Source organism: Lagopus leucura, unplaced genomic scaffold (assembly GCF_019238085.1).
Source record: "Lagopus leucura isolate 7727_CA_CO unplaced genomic scaffold, USGS_WTPT01 Super-Scaffold_100157, whole genome shotgun sequence".
Classification (NCBI taxonomy): domain Eukaryota; kingdom Metazoa; phylum Chordata; class Aves; order Galliformes; family Phasianidae; genus Lagopus; species Lagopus leucura.
The window spans coordinates 166013-182013 of NW_024962334.1; the positions used below are offsets into that span (position 1 = coordinate 166013).

The 16001-nt window shown below is 43.8% G+C and overlaps 1 protein-coding gene across 3 annotated transcripts in view; it reads left to right on the forward strand.

Moving 5' to 3' along the window:
• Positions 1 to 6811: 6811 nt before the first annotated feature.
• The window catches only part of EGFR (epidermal growth factor receptor), a 147597-nt gene continuing 138407 nt past the window's right edge, over positions 6812 to 16001 (forward strand). For 2 of the 3 annotated variants that reach the window (XM_042889336.1, XM_042889337.1), the window contains exon 1: positions 6812 to 7254. In XM_042889336.1, the coding sequence (XP_042745270.1) occupies positions 7146 to 7254 (109 nt within the window). In that variant the 5' untranslated portion in view covers positions 6812 to 7145. Of the gene's footprint in view, positions 7255 to 14455; positions 14553 to 16001 lie in introns of those variants that run through there. The other variant, XM_042889338.1, reaches the window with a different exon arrangement.

Genomic DNA, 16001 nt, shown 5'->3' on the forward strand with positions numbered 1-16001 from the left:
GAACACAACCTCCTTGATTCTCTTTCCCCAGGGAAGCCTGCGTGAGCTGGCCAGATGTGCAGGAAAGCCCTCTGACTTTTGTGTGGGTTTGCTCAAGTAGGTCTGACTTCTGTTGTTAGCTCAGGGGTGAGATACAGAGATAAAAATAGAGGTCAGGAGCAGATCTGTGAATGACAAACATCGTGGTCATGCAGCACATATGCCTCTATGCCTCTTCCATTAGTCCTGACAACTTTGTTAACCTTAGGCCACATCGATGACCTGATATAATCTCTTTAAAATTAAAAACAAAAAAAAAAAAAAAAAGAGAGAGAAAGAAAAAAAAAAGCCTCAAGAGATTTCAGATGTGCTATGATGTGCTCCCATTCAAATAAGGTCATGGAGTTACACACTCTAAACCTATAATTATTTTTAGTGTTCTAGCAAGGACATTAAGGGCACATTTTGGCTGTTTCATGTTAGGCAGCTACAGCCCCTTGCTAGCTCCCTGTTTTTCAGCCTGGAAGCAAGATGTACGCAGTCACTCAGTCCATCAGTCCCTACCCCTGCTAACTAATTTTAACAGAATTTCACAGAAGACTGAGGCCCTCTCAAACCTTGGGAAACTTGGTAGTAGGTGAGACAAGAGTCTGCAGCTGCAGCTGCAGCCACACGGCTCATTACCATGCATACACCTCCATAAGGCCTCCTCCAATCCCACTGGCATTGCAGGGCATTGAGTATGACAGGCAGCGAAGGAAGAAAGTACCATTCTTTGCAAGGAACTAGACACCAGCAGTTCCACTACTCAGAGGGCTGGGCATTTGCTTTTCTTCTGCTGTGATTGTACAGAGAACAGGTAAGATTTAAACTATGCTTCCATTTGCAAGCTTGCCTTCAATTCCTGCAAGACCCTTGTTTCAAATTAATAGATTCAGCAACATGTGTAATGAAGAGGCGCTTGCTTCCTCAAGTAAGCCAGAAAAGCCAAAGTGCCAAATTGCATGAATAAGTGCTCACTGACTGGGTAAAGGATTACGCATGAACGCATGAAGAAATAAGGTTACTGAAGTTTAAAGTGATAAAACAGCTTCAGTCATCAATGATAAATTTCTTTGTCTTCAGAGGAAATATTTTAAAGGAAAAAGAATTGTTTTAAAATATATTTAAAGTATCACATTACACGTATTTATGCCTAAATCACTTTCCCACTCCCACAGGCTAGGATTAGAAGCTGTGGCCCTCAGTTGCCTTTTTGAAAAGCACAGCTCCAGTTCTTTCGCAGTCAAATATGCAGTGAGGTCAGGAAGGAAACAGGTCTGGAGAAGTTAATGCTCTTGTGATGGCTCTGAGTTTTTCAGTTGAATTGATCCCTAGTTCTGCAAAAATGGCTGGGAAAGGAAGTAATGCATAAAATGAAATGAATGTCTTGCAGTTACAGGGCTGCTTACAAAGATGTGGTGATGGAGAATCTGAAACAGCTGACCCATTCTGACCCATTTCAGAAAAAAAAATAATGGTAGAAGACGGTTTGCTTTGTTCTCATATATCCTTGGACTGTTTTCTGGTGTGCTTCCCATTATATCAGGATATTGCGTTCTTACTAGTGATGCAGGGTATCACATGTGGGTTGCTGGGGAGTCTGTTGAGGCTGAAGTGTGCACACTGAATTGATTAGGGGCTTAGCTTCTTCTTGGTGGCAAGTCATGTAGGTATTTCAGTGTCTGAACCTGGGTCTGGAGCAGAGGAAGCTGCAGAGACAGCTATATCTTAATTACCTCTGGAAGGTTTACGCCCAGAGAATTGCTCATCTGTCTGAACAGAATGGGAGTTAGTACCATCAAAGCTGCTGGGAGCTCAAGAAGTCAGTATCAGAGAGCTGAGATCCTGAGGTGTGATGGGGACCATGTAATAAAAAAAAAACACAATATCCAAATGACCCCTCAAAATCCCTCTTTAACTCAAGTTTTGACAGCAGCTAAAGCACCATGTCAGCCCTTGATTATCTGGCTTGGGGGTAAGCTAATTTTCTCTTCAACCTGCTGAGGCATCCTGCTAAGGATGCAGAGGCTAGCCCCATACCCTGCCTTATCCCTATGTGTGTTGCCAGACCAGCTGTCTGTGGAGCTCTCAGATCCTATTCTTCAAGGTACACTGTCCATTCTTTGTATTACACAATCTATGCATGTTTTGTATTATCCATGCTTCTGCTTCACTGAGCTTATTTTGCAGTACCCCTGGGTAACAGGAAGTTCTCAGCATTCTCATCCCACTACCATTTTTTGTATCAAGTAGTTTTCCAAGCAATCTGTGAAAGTCTAGGTTTGTTTATATTCTGGGTTTGGGGTCAGCCCCGGCTGGAAACCTAAGACTGATGTTTGGATCCAGGTCCCATATTGCCGTTTAAAAGATTAAAGCATCTATAGAAACTCAAACATTCTATTGTTGTTTCTTTTTCTTCTAGAAACAGCAGACTGTGATCAACAAGAGAACTGACAAAAAGAAAACAAGAAGTAGGGAAACAGAGATGACCATGTCCATATTGGTAAATTATGAAGTGAATGTTCCCTAGATGAGACCATCTATTCTATTCATTTATATGAATAGCCAAGGATTGCTCCTGGTAGTTAGTTTGGATGCAGCCATGCTAGTCTTGAGACTGAGAGTTTATCTTCATGGTGGATACAAGTTATTCTGTGGCAATTTGTTTATGTGGAGATGGTCCTGAAAATGCTGAATTAAGGCAGAGATACCTCTACCGTGGAAAATCATGTGTCACCAAGTGGGTAAAAGGGAAGCCTGATTTCTTCCATGCTACTTAGCCCAAATTAGGACTGTTAGATGCAGTTGTTTAGGAGAATCATGGTGTTGCAACTTCTTATCGCTCCCATCTGTGTCTGCTTTTGATGCAGACAGTGGGAGATGGCTGAATCTGAAGAAATCCCCATTAGCCGCACCCTTGATGCAATGCACATTCCTTGCTCATTGACTCACGGCTATCAGCTTTCTCTTACTCCCTCTCTGCCATGTGTTTTGCAGCACTCTGAACACCTGAGGAGACAGCGTTTTGAGCAGACACTTGCTGTATTTGTGCACAGTATTGCATGTCCTCTCTCTGTCACTCTGGACATATGTGGCTCATGCAACAGATCAGAGATTAGGTAAGCAAAGCTATAAAGTTCTATAAAAGCTATAAAGGGAGGTGTTGTTGTTGTGTGTGTTTGTTTGTTTGTTGCCTATTTTTATTAATGAATAGGCTAGTGCTGCAAACAATATCAGAGCTTAAGACATTTAAGAGCATACTCCTGGTTTAGGAGAAGCTTTCCTGGAAAATGCAACATTGAACTTGAGGACTGAGGTAGTAGATTAAGTCTGATGTAAAGAAGTTAAAACTGAAGTACGAAGATCTACCAAAGATAACATCACGGTCACTTGTCAAATACTGACTATGAAATTTGCTACAATTAAGACTTAATTCCAGCAACCCTGTCTGTGTTGGTCTTTTCCCTTCTATGTGCTGCTGTACAAACAAGCAATCAGTGTTAAGAGAGGAAAGAGAGAAGCTGAATGTGTTAAAATATACACATTTAAACAGTTCTCTAGAAATGTTCTCTAGAAGCAGCACAATCTGACAGGGTTTAAATAGTGTTCAAAAGAAACAGCTGTTGAGTGATAACTCCAGTCCTGCCACTAACATGCTGCCCAAGACAAATTAGTTTCAATCTACAAAATGAAAATGATAGTTACTAACCTGCTTTACAGGTGATTTTCAACTATAAATTAATTAATATTTGTGCAGTGCTTTGAAAGTGCAAAGTGCCATGAAATGCAAAGAATAATTACCTCGGTCCTTTGTTTTAAAACATCAGTGAGCAATCATAGAATACAAACCGCTGTGCAAACTGTGATGTCCGCTGCCTGGAACACCACACACATTAAATCTGAGAAAGCCAGGTTGTAAAATCCCGTTAATTCAGCTCTGCTTCATCTCTGCTCTTCCAACAAAGATTCTGCCCTTTAGAACCACTTCTGCAAAATGCACAGAAGAACCATGTTACTACTGAGGAACAGTTGCTAGTAAATTTTGGTGAGATGCAAATGCTGACCCAGTCCTCATTGGGTAATGGATTTACAGTTTACATGTGTACATATGCTGAACATACAGGAAAAAAAAGGAGATATGTATGCTCAATAAAGGAGGTCACTGAAGAATGTTGAAGTGAGGTGTTTTATTTGGTGTAATATTCTCACTATGAACCATAAATTTAAAAACAAATGGTCAAAAGCCTGACCTTTATCCCATGGCCTTTGCACACATACAGTTTTGCGATGTGAAAAAATACTGTATGCCCATGCTGAAATTCACTCTGTTACACTAACTTCAAAGAAGTTGGATGAAATGCAATTTCTGGGTACGTGGCCAGCTGTGTAGGGAAAATGCCATGTTTGAGTTCAAATTTACAAAAATTGTTCAGTTATGTCAAACGGGCCTGAAAGAGCTGCCTGTCATCACTGGTGTCTTCAGCCTCAGTCTCTCTGTGTATCTTGTGACCTTGACAAGCAGAGCATAGATGCCATAGAAATGGTGCATCTGTGTTCAAAAAGCTGGGAAGTCAGAACCCATGGCAAGTCTGTGGTACTGCACCACCAGTCTCAGACAAGACTTCCCTGCATTGAACGTCTGCAGAGTGGGAAAGAAAACACAGAGAAGAACTTGCCCAGTCTTCTCTTTACCATGTTAGGAACGAAGGAGAAATTAAGTTAGGATCAATGCTTGTTTTCATGTGGATTGGTGTAGGGGCAGTATGCGATAGGCTGTAAATGAAATATGAAATATTCCTGCACAGTACAGGAGGTAGAATCACAATTGCATGAAAAATTCTGCAATGCAAGTGCTTGTTCTGAAATGAGTTAGAACAGGACTTTGCCAAGTTTCTCCACTGAATTCATGTGCAAAAGATGTTTTCATTTTCCTGTGCTTAGCTTACTTTTTAACTGTCATGCCAAATCCTTCCTTTATTGTAGATTATCAAAACTCAGTTTCATGTTGGTATCTCATTGTGCAACATGCGTGTCTAGAGGTATCTGTTTTTATTTAGCATTTATCTGTAGAACTGATTTGAGGTTCATTTCTTTGGTGTCTTAATTGCAGTTCCTCTCATAATGCAAGCTGCAACCTTTAGTGTGTATTGAGGTTACTTTGCAAATCTCCCCTCTCTAAAAGACGATTTTTTCCTGGGCTTCTCATTTTTAAAAATCTTCCAATTTGTCTAAACAAATGAAAATGTGTCATACGCACATAAAGTTTTTGAGGCTGCACCGTGTAAGCATCTTTGAAGCAAACTGAATTAAATGGATATTGTGTTGCAGGATCAAATTCTGCCCCTGTTAAAGGCACAGAAACAATCAGAGGAGCAGTGTTGTATGGATATACTTATGTCTGAGTTTACTTCAAAGTATTTATTGTGTATTATTTACAATGGATAAGGAAAAGAGCATGCCAGCTATAGCATCCAAAAGCTCATCTCAATAATAAATGATTAGGGACATGATATGGTATGTGTTGGAGCATCTATCTTGTGCTACTGTAACTGAATGGTGTTTCACTTTGCCTAATTAGCACAATAACTTGTTAAACTTAAAAAAAAAATATGCAGAGAAATCTAATGGGTAATATAAAATCAATGAATCATTATAAAATCAGTGGATCTCTCAGAATCTCTCAGAAGGCATGAATCACCAAGGCAGGATATCTCAGCGGCTGTTTTGCTATCTATGTGATATATTTATGATATCCAGTTGTGTTGCTATCAGCAACACACTGATGGGGATAGGCACAGGCATTTAGCACGTCCACCTCCCAAGCCCCTTGTCACTGTGAGTTCTGGAGTTCCCAATCGATCATAGCAGTTCATATCCTATTGACTTTGTGACCAGAATCTTTTCAGGAGCTTTAGAAAGAAGTTTCCAGTAAGCACCACATAAGCATGAGTCTGGGTGCCGGATGGTGAGATGGAAAACCGTGTGCTTGAGAAGATCCCAGCACGGACAAGTGACACTTTGTGTCCCATTTCCATGCCTAAGCAATAAGGCAGTGCTCCTTCTCACCTTGCAGATCAGCAGCCCACTTTAAAACAAAACAGATGCATGTTGACTTGCTTGGGTTTGCTTCTTGGGGTAGCAAAGCTGAGGGGGAAAGAGCATGGTGCTTTTGCTTTGTGGATTTCCCTGCAGCACCCCAAGAACACTTCTGTATTACTGTCTGTTTGCAAAGTAATTCACTACTCACAACAGGTAGAAAAGAGAAACAACACGGGCAGATACGGGCCCTGCTAAAATACATCTAGCATCAGCTTGGTTTTTCTTGAGGCAAAATGACCAAGTGGGAATAGGACCGAATGGGACTTTTCGCGGGCTCTGCTGATCCCGAGGTAGCAGAAACGAGGGCTGCGTATAACGGGACGAGATGGGTTTCTGCTGCATTCCCCGGCAGAGGCTGAGCTGCTGCCCGGTGTCCCACGGGAGGACACGGAGAGGGAGCTGAAGGCCACGGGGCTTCTTCGCAAGCGGCGACGCAAACGTCTGCTCGCGCCTTCGGCAGCTGCCGGGCAAACAAACAGCCGGGAAAGCGGAAAACGGGATATCCTCAACACTCACATAAACCGAGCGGGGGAATCGGCCGAGCTGCTCCCTTCCCCCACAGCCCGTTCTCCTCCTCTGTCCTGGGGCAGGTAGGGGCCGCTCCATCCCTACCTGGGCGGGGAAGGCGCCGCTGGTTCCTCCTCCCCCCGCTCCTTACTCCCGCCCCATCCTCCTCCTCGGCGTCCCCAGAGGGAGCCCCTGCGCTCCGCGGCCGGGCGGAGAGCAGAGCTGGGCACAGTAGTCCCGCGGCCGGCCCCAGCCGCTCCGCAACCCCTGCGACAGGAGCAGAGGAAGGAGGAAAGAAGAGGAGGAGGAGGAGGGGAAAGAGGAAGAAGAAGGCAGCAGTCCGCCTGTAGCTGGGCAGGCACGTGTGCGCGCAACCCTCGACGGCCTCCCTCCAGCATGTTGCGCAGAGGCAGAGCGGCTGCCAGGAGCTGAGCGGGGCGGAGCGGAGCGCAGGGCAGAGCAGAGCGAGGAGCGGCTCGTCGGGGAGCTCCGTGCTCCCGTCACGTCCCACGCACACCATGGGCGTCCGCAGCCCCCTGTCCGCCGCCGGGCCCCGCGGGGCCGCTGTCCTGGTGCTGCTGCTGCTGGGGCGCGTCGCCCTCTGTTCCGCCGTGGAGGAGAAGAAAGGTAACGGGCGGTGCGGGTCTGCAGCGGCGCTGCCGGGTGTGAGCCTTGGTGCTGCGGGGAGCGTCGGAGGGAAAGTCCCGGTTTCGTCCCTTAAGAGAAAGGGGAAAAAAAAACGGGAGAGAAAGATGGGAAAACAAACCTACAGCAGCGATCGCGCAGCTCTGACTTCCTGATTCTAAGCTTATTTTCTTTTGGAGGGGGGGGGAAGGAGGTGGAGGAAATAAAAGGGAATGAACCTTCGCGCGTCTCATCGTTTGTGCTTCTCCCCTCTCGAGGCTTTTTTTTTTTCCTTCTCTTCTTTCCACTCCGCCCCCCGTGCTCTTTCCGCGGTGTCCCGAGCTCCCTCACCGCCCGGCTTTACCCCCGTGCTGGCCGCCGGCCCCGTCCAGCTGCCCCGCGGAGCTCGGGGAGATGGCACCGAGCACGGCAGGGACACGCCGGGCAGCCTCGGCCGGCCCGCCGCCTCGGGCCGGACACCTCAGCTCATTCTGCTCCAAAAAGATGAATGCATGTATATACGTGTGCACACACCTGGGTAGGGCGTGTAGGGGAAGACGGGAAACTTCTTGCGGGTTCTGGTTCTCCGGTTATCAAATCAGAGAGCGTTCCGTGCTCTCTCTCTGCCCCGCGCGATGCTGTCACCCTCGCTGAGCGCCCGGCAGCCGTGCGTGGGAACGGCGGGGGGTGGCCGCGAGGCTGTCTGCTTGGCTTCTGGGGCTTTGTTTTTTACACGTTTTTGAAAAACTGGTTTAAGGAGTGAGGAAACGTTTGTGTCGGGAGAGTTCCGCCACTTTTTCTCCATGCGTGGTGATCTTTTCTGTGAATAGGCCCCGAGCGTTGTTCCAGGCAGAGTGCAGTTCTCTTTATCTTGGAAATCTGCCAGCAAGGAAAAAAATGCAGATTTGTTGTATTTTCTTTCTACAGAAAAAGAGGAAAAAGAGAATTAGTGGTGTTTAGAAGAGCTGGTGTGTGGCTGAAAACAGCTGAACCCATCTTTTTGTAACTGAGGGCAATAAAACCATCTTGAAAGGGAGCAGCAGCTCCCCGTTCTGAGGAACTAGTTGCACAACCTCAAAGCGGCGAAGAGGCTCCCTTGTTCCAGAAATCAAGTTCATACCTGTTGCTGATGTAATGCATGCAGCTCTTCTTTCCCAGGTTTCTGATCTTTTTCTTTTCTTGTTTCTCCTCACCCTTTGAAAGTGACGCAGAGCAGAGCTGGCTCCATCTCCTGCATTTCTGTTAAGTCCTTTGAAATGCAACTCCCAGGTGCACGTACCCTGTAGAATCTGTAAAATGCGGGGATAAACACATTGTTGCCTTCTTTAAAGCGCTTAATTCTGTGTCTCATGAATTTATGAGGGTGCTGTTTATTTGAGGATTATTAAGTGATCAACAGCTACGTGATAATTCCAACAGACATTATTGTCAGCATTCTGTTAGTGAATAACTGTTCATGTGAGGAGGACTAGGGTCAGAAGAGGGAAAGGCAGAATAACTTCTTCAAGAATCAATTCTTTGGGCTTTATTTGTTTTCCTCCACATTTGAGGATGAATGAGAAAAGAAGGTGGGTACAGAATAAAGCAGCATTTGGGAATCACAAGATGCTGATTTAGGCAAAAGCCCATCGCCTTGGGACCCCATGGCATCTGAATTTCCCATTTTCCAGTTCTGAAAGCAAATGTACTGCCATAAACATTGCAACACTCGTGTCTTATGATAAAATTCTGTTGCTTCTAGATGTCCAAATGGCATGTGCATTTGTACTTCTTAGTATTTCAATCCAGTTAGTACTATCCCCCAAAAGTATGTAGGCAAACCTTTTTGTTACAAGAAGGTCAGAATCAACTTATAATGGGCGATGTCATAGTTTGATGGAAATTAAAATATAATTGTATATTTTACCAGAAGTTTAGGAATATCTTTTCAAATTGGGATGAGACAAAACTTTTTTGTTTGAGTGACTATATTTGTGAAAATGAAAAACAAAACAAAACCCAATAGTTATGCATAATCCAACACCAAACAGCGTTGTTGGATACTGAAAAACACTCTCAGGAATCAATACCTCCCTCTCTCTCAACCCACTTTCTCTAATATTGATCCAGATTAAAAACAGAAGAAGTTATCTGGATTTACACTTATATTTGCTGGATGGCCTGTTAGGTGGCACCTGGTACAATTCCTTTGACAGCAGGCATGCCACTTCCTGCAGCATGCTTTTGACTGATGTCCATTTTGTGTTTCAGTGCTTAGTGACACTGCATTTATGCAAACTGCTTTTTGTTGCTTTATTGGCTCTATATGGCTAGTTTTGATCTGTACTTTTGCAGCCTTTGTGGGATGGGAACAAGGACTGTGCACATTAACCCACGGGGCAGCATACTGCAGAAGGTCTCTGCAGTACCCTCTCATGTACCTTATGCTTCGTATCGCTTTCTGCGGAACGGGGAAATTAGGCTCCTTTAGGATGCTGTAGTTGTTTTTTTGTTGGTTTTTGTTTTTTCTTTTTGTTGTTGTTGCTTTGGTTTTTTTCTTCTTTTTTTTGCCTTTGGAAACTATAACAAATTTGTGAAGCGCTGGAGATGATTTTTCAGATATAGTTCAATGTGGTGAAATAAAGCAAATAAGTCTTCAGTATAAACCTGTTCTTACTCCTTTGCCTCAATGTGTGAACGATTAAGAAAAAAATCCAAAGCCTATTGTTAAGGGCAATTGGTGATAAGCAAAGAAGGGAAGGCAAAGTGACAGCAGTCATTCCCTTAATTCAGACAACTTGCAAATGCAGTGAATGTGCAAAATGCTGTGAAAGAGTTTGGTGTCTCAAGAGAATGCATATATGTTCACATATGTACATGTGAACAAACTGCGTGCAGAAGTGATAGTAGTAAATAATGTATTATTGCTTGCATCAAGAGAGTATGAAGAGATTTCCAGATAAATGAGAAATGAAGAGCAATGCCCTGAAGACTACAGTCAGAGTAGTACATTATAATTCATTTGTTAATTTATAGAGACTTTCAGGGAGTGTAACACAATGTCATTGTGTTCCTCAGGGCTGACTTTTTCATTTGGGTATCCATATATCACTGAAATCAGTAGGATATGCGAGCTTTAGTAGCGAGATAGCTGACTGGCCAAACCAGTTCCTTCTAAAGGCATCCTTATCTTCCTTCAGTACAAACTACATTAGCTTTAGCAGCTGTTCAGAAATAAGCCTACCAAAAGGTTTACTTCATCTTAGGGAGGATGACTGTCTTCCCCGAATGCACTAATATCCATACTTACAAAGCAAAACCCCTAGATCAGTCCAAGTTTCAGTAACGTGTGCATCAGAGGGTACAGTTAAACTGTGGTTCTAAGTGTTGCATCCAATAAAAAACTAACATACATTAAAAAGCCAGCAGTCAGTATGTCATGTTCTACTTGTGTCAAATCCAGTGTTCCAGACTGTATTGCTGAAGTGCTTTGTGGTTGTGCTTTGTGCCAAATTGCTTTGCCTTGGAGGGCATTGCTCTGAGAAGCCAGGGCTGGCCATACTCACCAAATCATCCTCTGACTGGTCTACACAAGAGGAGAACTTGTTGGGGTGACCCACTGACAGATGAGCTGGAAAGGCCTCATTTTCAAAAAGTGACCTGCTATCAAGAGTAGTTGTTATTTTGGAAGAGCGTTAGTTGCACTGTCTTTTATCATTCTTCAAATACCACCCTGTTACGCTGCTTTCCTGGAGCAGGGGAAATGTGATCGCCTTGGCTGGGGCTCAGCTAGTACAGAATTGCACCCAATCTAATTAGGATTTTGCTAGTTTTAACAGAAGCAGGAAGTGATTGGAAAGAGAGCAGGGCTTTCATTTGCTCTTCATTAGAGGCACATTCTGACTTTTCCTTTCTTGAATTTGCCATGCAGAAACGTGTGCAGGAAAGTGTGCAGCCTCTGATGCATGCTCAAGCAGTAATTATTGCTGTGCTAAGGATCATCACCTGACCCACTCTCACCTAAAGGTCAGCTTGAGCAACGTGCCTTGCTGTAAGCATGTTTTGAGAAGTGAATGCACAGTTTGCCTCTCTGAGTCCTACAAAGCGCTTCACCCAGCACCTGGGTGCAGTGGTGGCTGAGTGGGACCATTGCTTTGCCCGGGCTATGTGATACCTGGGGGAAGGCATGATGGGATCAAGCAAAACAGCCCTTGCCTTGGGGATACACCCTCCCAGTTAGACTGATGTGTGCTGGCACACCAGCTCTGGCTGAGAGGGTGACTCACCAGAGGTCCTTCTGCCCCTGTTGCCTGCTTGTCCCTGCCGGGTAGTCATTGGCACGGATTTAGCAGCTTTAGCAGGGGTAGAAAGCACTTAGGTTCAGCAGAGACCACAAGGATGATCTGAGGGCTGGAGCACCTTTCTTGTTGAGACAGGCTCAGGGAGCTGGGCTTGTTCAGTCTGGAGAAGGAAAGGCTCTGGGGGAGACCTTACAGTAGCCTTCCAGTATCTAACATGACCTGCAGGAAAACTGGGGAAGGACTCTTTATCAGGGAGTGTAGTGACAGGACAAGGGATTATGGTTTTAACTAAAAGAGGGGAGATTTAGCTTAGGTATGTAAAACAAATTCTTCTCTATGAGGATGGTGAGGCACTGGAACAGGTTGCCCAGAGAAGCTGTGGATACCTCATCCCTGAAGGTTGAACCTGGAACCTGGCCATCCAAGGCCAGGTTGGATGGTGCCCTGAGCAGCCTGATGTAGTGGGAGGGATTCCTGTCCATAGCAGAGGGAATGGAAATAGATAGTTGTTTGAACCCAAGTCACTCTATAGTGTGGTATGGTCCTAGGGTAATTCTGCTTTGCTGGGAGTTAATGGTGCTTGGGATGTGAACCCACCAGTTGATGTTTCCTGTGGACTTGGGCAGTTGTTGTTCAGCTTGATACAGTGCATGCTACCCCTTTTGTGTGTGAAAAAATTTGACTTCCTTCTATGCATCCAGCATAACTATATAATAAAGTATAACTAACTATGTTAGTCAGCAGAGGATGAGATCTAGTACAGTTCCTGCCCGTTTTGGCTTTCACTGTGTTACTTCTGGCTTCCCATGGCATCAAACTGAACTGTAACACTCCTTTATTTAGGGCTGAATTCTGCTGACCTAATTGTATTGAGTAATAATGTACTTTTTTTTCAGAAGTTATAGTTACAGAGGACTTGGCATGAATATGGGCAGCAGAAGTTATTTATAAAAGAAATGTGGAAAGAAAGTGGTTTTTTTTGCTGTTCAGAGAGGTTGTACAGAACGAATGTCTATGTCTGCTGAAGCAAGATTGTTGTTTATTAAGAAAGCTGTGACTACTATGCCTTATTAGTTTGGCCCATGTGGAGCATATTTATATGTAGGTGTGGGTCTTGTGCACTCTGTATTTAATTAGTAATGTTATTAAGTGTTGTTCACAAGGAAAAACCATGAGAAATTCTTGTTACTTTTCCTGTTCAAACAAACTTTGTGATGACCAAACTTTCTGAAATACGCTTGCTACCACATTTTGAAGTTTTAATGCGAAGTGTGTTTTGCCTACTGACAAATCAGTGCAAGGCAGATGCGAGTTTCCTCTGCCTTCCAGTGTGCTTTCTTCAACCCACACATCTGTGTACGTGAAAGTAAACATCTACATGTTCACATGCATGTCTCGCTGTTTGAGTGCATCAAACCATGGGAGGATTCTGTTTGTTTCGGTGGTTGAAGGAGGAAAACAAACAAACAAACAGAAAGAATGACTTCCAGTCAAAGTGAAACATATCAGGGTGGTTCTAGTAAAGTGAAAAAAAAGAAAAATGATAGAAAAAAAAAAAAAGGAAATAAAAACAGAGCACTGACTATCTAAAAAAAGGCAGATCTAGGCTAATTTGGAAGATTTGTTTGACCTGAAACCATTTTTTTTTTTCAAGTTGGGTAAAAAGGAAAATCAAATGCTATTTGTAATGAAAAATTGCCAGTTTATTCTGAAAATAGCAGAGCACTGCTTAATTTCCTTAAATTTGTCTCCCACTCAGTTTCTGGGCCACGGCATATTTGCTGCATTTGGCTCAAATTAATGAACTAACTTCAGTTCTATTCTTTGCTTCAGAAAAACTGAGGTGGGATGAATTGCTATTTGTGTAAAGTTGAGAAGCTCTGCTCCAGTTTATCTGAAGGTAAAATAGAGAGACAAATGTTTGTCATGGCTTTTCCATTTTCACTGAGAATTAATAATGAAGGATCTTGGTTTCCATCACCTGTGCTGGGTATGCATGGTGCATACACTGAACGTGCTGTCCTTTGGCCAGGGCTGATACACCTGGGACACCAGTCCCAGTGTGGACTGGGGCTTTGGGCAGCAGAGCAAGGGCTGCCATGCAGAGGCTGTACCCCAAGGGCTGATGGTGCTGCCAGGCTGGTTAAAGGCCCTCTGCTGCATGCACCTGCTGCTCTGTGGTTCCAACATTCAGCGAAGGTGCTGTGCTCCTCGCCACCCAGCCATGCCCTCTGGCACCTGTGGAAACTGCAGCTCTGCCATCCCACTCCATCCCAAGCCTTGCACAATAAAAATAACACAGTACATGCAAGGACTGTTTTGCCAGAATATCTCTTTCCAGGCTGCTGGGGTCCAGAGCAGGGTGATGCTGGGTGAGATGTTTTCCAGGAAATATGGAAAGAAGGAGGAGTGGATATAAAACAGACGTTTCAATGACAGAAAAGTAGTGCTTTAGCTCGGGTTTGTGCAGTAAGAAAGTTATCATTTGTGGGAACTGTTTTTTTTTTGTTTTGTTTTGTTTTGTGGTTTTTTTTTCATTTTGTAATCCAAATAGTGGCATAATCCTTGATTTCTCATCACCAAACTCAGTTACACATATGAAGATAACCAGGGTAGCCCTAGAAATTGGCTATTCTTGGCACTGGCGCGCTGTGAATTTGCACTTCTCTTGGTAGGAAAAGTAGGAAAAGTATTATTTTATCTACTGGGAGCCATGGAACCAGGGCCACGGAGACTTTGGCTGCCTGAGGTAAAACAGTTGGCTACTGGCTAAGTTGCTTGTTGGGATCTTGGCCTCTCCTCCTTTGTTCTAGCCAATGACAGTTGTAGCCTGCAGTTTGAGGTAACCGGCTTCCTATTTGAGGGCTGATTTGTGAGCTTGGAAATGATGTCTAGCAAAGGGCATTGTTTCGTCCCATTCCTGAAGGTCATTCTCTGCATCCTCCCTGGCAGTTCTATGTCCGTGTGGGATGCTGGCCGTAGCGTGTCTGGTGGTTCACTTGGGACATGGTGACTTCAATGGTATGTGTCTGGCTTCGCTTCTTATTTTCTGCTTGCGACAGGCCTCTCGTTCCACCACACTGGGGAAACTGCAGCAGCTGCTAGAGTAACAGCTGTATGAGGCAGTGGCTGCAATCAAGGTGGGCTGCAAGTGGGTATTGCTTTGTGAGATCTGAACTGCTTCTGAAATCGCTTCTACCTAGCTGCAGAACAGTATTAGTGGCAGTTTCGTATTCCCAATGCCTGACTGAAGAAAAAAAAAACAACAAAGAACTACAGCTACTTCTGACTGGGAATTTGTATTCAAACATTCAAACTTGTCTCCACCCGTTAAGATCAGATAACTTATGTGTGCTTCTGAAAGATGAATCTGATTTGAATCTAAGGTAGTAAACAATTCATTTTCAGAACTGTGTACTTACATTCTGCAAACGATTGTTATGGCTGCATGTTATTGTTCCCTATTGCTAAGAAATTCCCTGATCTGGGAAATACCGATGCATATAATTTATTTGTTTTCTTATTGAAATTCTTAGGTTCAAAATGCATTTGTATAACAGCCCTGCTTTCTGAAGTTCATCTGGGAGGCAAGGCTTAGGAGGGAGGCATGGTTCAAGGAGGAAGCCCATTCTAGCTGCTGGGTCAGTTATTTTAACAATGCTTTCAGCAAAGATGCAAGAGGCTGTTTGCGTAAATCAGTAACTGGTTCCCATGATTCAGATTATATCACTTGTTCAGGTCATTTGAATAAATAAATAACTTCTAGTAAATGAAACAACTTCTGCAATTAGGATGGCATGCTGCATACTTCATGCTGTTTGTTGTGTGGCTTTCAGTAGATACAATTAAGTTGGGTTATACTTGGAATGCTAGGTGGCATTTCATCATGAGCCACTTAACCAAAGCTTACATTAAAATGAGATATAGATTTGTTTTGTATGGGTGGCATTGTGCTGCATCTTCAACACTTGCGTTCTCTGCAAGCAGATACTTAATGGGGAATTGATTTCTCTTGCCAAGTGCACCTTGAAAGTAGTATTTTAAAAACATATTGTTACTTACTTTTATAAGTATGCCATGTACAAAGTAATGCTGATAAACTGAAGAAAATTTATCACGTGCTATCCGTGGCAATAAGCAGCTTTGGCTGATGGTGTTCTTTGGAGATGCAGTGGATGGGTAAGAATTGAGGGCTTCCTGACAAAATCAGCAACTGCTGGTTCTCCTGCCTGAGGACCTTGGCACTGGACTTTGCACAAACTATGACTTTGGAAGCTGGAAAAAAAATCCTCCATTTCCTTTAATCATTGTGAACAAGAGGCTGTAATAGAAGCAGACATGACTAATATTTGATGAGCTTGCTTCTAATGCATTAAATCCAGAGGTACAGAGATCATCTATCTGTATCCTCATATCTGGGCATATGAGAGCAGGAATCTCTCCCTTCTTCCACAGAAAAAGAAAGTAAGG